The sequence below is a fragment of the Bemisia tabaci genome, chromosome 2 (assembly GCF_918797505.1).
Source record: "Bemisia tabaci chromosome 2, PGI_BMITA_v3".
NCBI classification, from domain to species: Eukaryota; Metazoa; Arthropoda; class Insecta; order Hemiptera; family Aleyrodidae; genus Bemisia; species Bemisia tabaci.
In genome coordinates, this window is record NC_092794.1 from 10,245,435 (window position 1) to 10,249,598 (window position 4,164).

At 54.1% G+C, this 4,164-nt stretch overlaps 1 protein-coding gene across 1 annotated transcript; it reads right to left on the bottom strand.

Moving 5' to 3' along the window:
• Window positions 1-254: 254 nt before the first annotated feature.
• On the bottom strand, window positions 255-2,555 carry LOC109040577 (uncharacterized). Its single transcript, XM_019056560.2, has one exon. The coding sequence runs from the start codon at window positions 2,553-2,555 to the stop codon at window positions 255-257; it is 2,301 nt and encodes a 766-aa protein (XP_018912105.2).
• Window positions 2,556-4,164: the final 1,609 nt, after the last annotated feature.

Below are 4,164 nucleotides of genomic sequence, written 5' to 3' on the forward strand. Positions count from 1 at the left end.
TGCGCAAGTTGCGTAACATAGCCGCCGGCTAGTTACGTTAATGCCGGAAAATCGTTGCGGCGTTAACATTTTCCCCCGCCTTGAACCGATGGGTTCAAAGAAGAGCTGAAGTTTGGTAGCTTGTTAATAGTATGAATTGAGAGCCTAGGTTGTCTAAATTTGGTTAATTAAAGATTTAATAGAGATTGAAAGGTTTTGAACTACATAGATTTCGATGAGTAGAGATAAATATGAAGCAATAAAACAAGAACACATTAAAAGGATTTCTTGTGGTCGTGCTCGATTGCCCGTTTAAGGGACCTCTGAGCCGCCTTTTTTGCTTTCTTCGACAGCCACCCGGAGCGGATGGTGGCGCCGCTGGTCGAGCCTTGCAGCGAGGGGTCTGAAGCCGCGACGGATGTGGGTTGGTCTGGTTCCGCGACCGGTGCGGGTGGGGCTGGCACTGTGATGGGTGTGGGTCGCGTTGGAGTCGTTGCCGCGGGCCGCGGGGGCGCGGGCATCGGCGCGAGGTGGAGTAAACCCAGTGAGATGAGGAATGAACCCAGCCTCTTCAGTAGGGCTGTCAGCCGAGTTGCTGGTTGTTGGAGTTGTTGGGTTGTTGGACTTGGAGTTGGAGTTTGATCCTTTGTGGATAGGCAAGATAGCAGCACCTTGGGGTTGGGGCCGAAGGTTGGCGTTGGGCCCATGAGGACGTATCCGAGGGTCGTCTCTATCGCAACGGGTAGTCCTGGACCCAAGGGAACTGGCGCGCCCTGGACTATGTATGGAAAGAGGTCCGCGCCTATGAGTATGTCGACGGGACCGACGGCATCGAACGATGGATCCGCTAGAGTCCACCCTTGAACTCGCTGCCGAACTGCCTGGGCGATGGCGGTTGATGGGGTGGGATTGGTGATGCGGTCGACCACGACCATGCGGTGATTCTTCGAGATGGTACGCTGTCCTAGGCCAAAGACGGTGGCGTGACCGTACCCGTAGGTCTGCACAACCGATCCAGAGATCCCACTGACCTCATCAGGGCCAGAAATTAGTTTTAGGCCGACTCTTTTGGCGCATTCGTAAGTGAGGAACGTGCCTTGGGCGGCACTGTCGAGGATACCTCTAACGATGTGAGAACCGCCTTTGGTTTTTATCCTCACCTGCACGGTTGCAAGCAGGACAGTTGAGCTGGGACCCTGACTGACCATGATCTTAGATGATGGCTCCGAGGACTTTTCTTCGGCGCCATGGAGTAGGGTGTTATGTCTCTGCTGACACACCCAGCATGTGTTGTCAGACGGACAACGGGGAGTGCCCGGGTCGTGTTTGGACAGGCAATTGTTGCAGAGTCCTTTTTCGCGGGCGAACCTTTGTCTGTCGGCAGGAGATTTCCGTTTGAACGCCGGACACCAGGTCAGTCGATGGCTCTCCGAGCATTCAGGGCACTTTTGGAGTCTTGGCTCTTGAGATTTCTTGCTGGGCTTACTCTGCTGCTTTGGAGGATCTTCAGGAGGTAGCCGGTGAGAGGCTTGCTCATTTTTGTTGTGAGGCTTAGCCTTTTCTTCATGCGTCGTAGATGGGGCGCTGGAAGAGGGAACCGAGACCAGAGCCTTGGTCTCGACCTTGGTTTCCGTCTTTGAGGCTCGGGCGGAAGGCCGTTCTTCGAAGGCTACGGACTCTCTTTCGAGGAAGTCTAGGAGTTCCTGCACCTTGGGATATTCAGTGTGGATGCTCGAAATAGTCACGTTAGGATCGCGTGTATCTCGGCGATAGTCTTCGAATCGACTGGCCAAGTTGTCAGAGAGTTTCCTCATAACGGAAGCCACTAAAATTCCGTCGTAGGCGGAGGGAGGATGGCCTACTGCCTCTAGAGCTTGAGTGTGCTCTCGGATTTTGTGGAGTAGCACAGAGATTTGCTTTCCTTTCTTAGCTTCAGGCAAATCGAGCAGACCGTTGTAATGCAGAAAGATGTGCCGGCGGTCGGATTGATATCTTTTCACTACGAGGCCCCAGGCGACAGTGTAGTTGCCTTCAGTAAGATCAAGTTCTTTGATCATGCTATGGGGCTCTCCCTTAGTGTATTTGAGAAGATAGCTGAACTTTTCAACGGCGTTCAAATTTTCATTGCGGTGAACGGCTAAACGGAAGACGTTGTACCAAGAGCGCCATTCTTCCGCTTCGCCATTGAAAACCGGGAGTTCAAGCTTAGGGAGCCTGAGAGGGGCTCCTGAGTTGGAGGAACGGTTCATCGAAGCCGAGGTGCTCTTTTCAGTTTTAGCGAGAAAATGCATCTGGGCTTCCCTTACAAGCCTGTCGCCTTCTTGCAGCAAGCCGTCAACGTTGATTAGGTGTTGCTGGATCTCTATGGTCGAGTTCAGCTCCACAGCTTGATCGCCGTATTCATCGAGGCGGTCTTGCAGAGTAGAGAGGCGATTGTAGGTAGGCCGCAAGGTTTCCGCGTTTTCTGGGGTTAAGGTGTCCCGAAAACTATCGCGGATCGATCTGAGACGTTTAATGATAGAGGTCATCTTTCCCTCAAGAGAGGAGCCGGGAGGCGGAGGATCGTCTCCTGGCATGACGACGAGAGAGTGGGTTTGCAGTCGTTAGAGCTGAATCACCGAATTTTTAAGATAACTTAAAATATCCGGCCCGAGGGACCAATGTTTACGCCCGTGTGAGAGGAGCGGAGGGGCTAGAGTATGCCCGAGAGCGCTCTCAAAAGAGGAGAGCTGGTGGGGACGATTAGCGGTCGCGGATGATCGCAACGTCCATAGCGATGGCCCTTTGAGGAAAAGAGGAGGGGGGAGGAAGGTCCCACCGAGATACTCAGAAGGGCTACCAGCCGAGAAACTCAGCCGCGATGAGAGGAGAGGGAGAGGGAGAGAGCTCAGCCGAGATGCTCAGCCGAGATGAGAGAGAGAGAGAGAGAGCTCAGCCGAGATACTCAGCCGAGATGAGAGAGAGAGAGAGAGCTCAGCCGAGATACTCAGCCGAGATGAGAGAGAGAGAGAGAGAGCTTTGTCTGTCAGCGGGATCTCCGGATCGGTCATACAGACCTACGGATACGGTCACGCCACCGTCCTTGGCCTAGGACAGCGCACCATCTCGAAAAATCACCGCATGGTCGTGGTCGATCGCATCACAGATCCGACCCCATCAACCGCCATCGCCCAAGCAGTTCGGCAGCGAGTTCATGGGTGGACTCTAGCGGATCCATCGTTCGATGCCGTCGGCCCCATCGACATACTCATAGGCGCGGACCTCTTTCCATACATAGTCCAGGGCGCACCAGTTCCATTGGGTCCAGGACTACCCGTCGCGATAGAGACGACCCTCGGGTACGTCCTCATGGGCCCAACGCCAACCGTCGGCCCCAACCCCAAGGTGCTGCTATCTTGCCTATCCACAAAGGATCAAACTCCAACTCCAAGTCCAACAACCCAACAACTCCAACAACCAGCAACTCGGCTGAAAGCCCTTCTGAGGAGGCTGGGCTCATTCATCATCTCACTGGGTTTACTCTACCTCGCGCCGATGCCCGCGCCCCCGCGGCCCGCGGCAACGACTCCAAACCGATCCACACCCATCACAGTGCCAGCCCCACCCGCACCGGTCGCGGAACCAGACCAACCCACATCCGTCGCAGCTTCAGACCCCTCGCTTGAAGGCTCGACCAGCGGCCCCACCATCCGCTACGGGTGGCTGTCGAAGAAGGCAAAGAAGGCGGCTCAGAGGTCCCTTAAACGGGCAATCGAGCACCACCACAAGAAATCCTTTTAATGTGTTCTTGTTTTATTGCTTCATATTTATCTCTACTCATCGAAATTTATTCAAAACCTTTTAATCTCTATTAAATCTTTAATTAACCAAATTTAGACAACCTAGGCTCTCAATTCATGCTATTAACATGCTACCAAACTTCAACTCTTCTTTGAACCCATCGGTTCAAGGCGGGGGAAAATGTTAACGCCGCAACGATTTTCCGGCATTAACGTAACTAGATGGCGGCTATGTTACGCAACTTGCGCAACTTGGCAGCCATGCCGCCGTGACTCGGCGACCGGTCCAACCGGTTACGTAAGTCCGTCCGATCCGCGGCGCGGCTCCCGGCCGCGTCCGACGCGTCCACGCGTGTCGTCTATAAAAAGGCAGCCGTCAGGCGTGCGGTCATCACTCGATCATCGC

Coding starts and splice junctions, on each gene's coding strand:
- LOC109040577 (XM_019056560.2), bottom strand. CDS start 2,555: ATGCCAGGAGACGATCCTCCGCCTCCCGGCTCCTCTCTTGAGGGAAAG.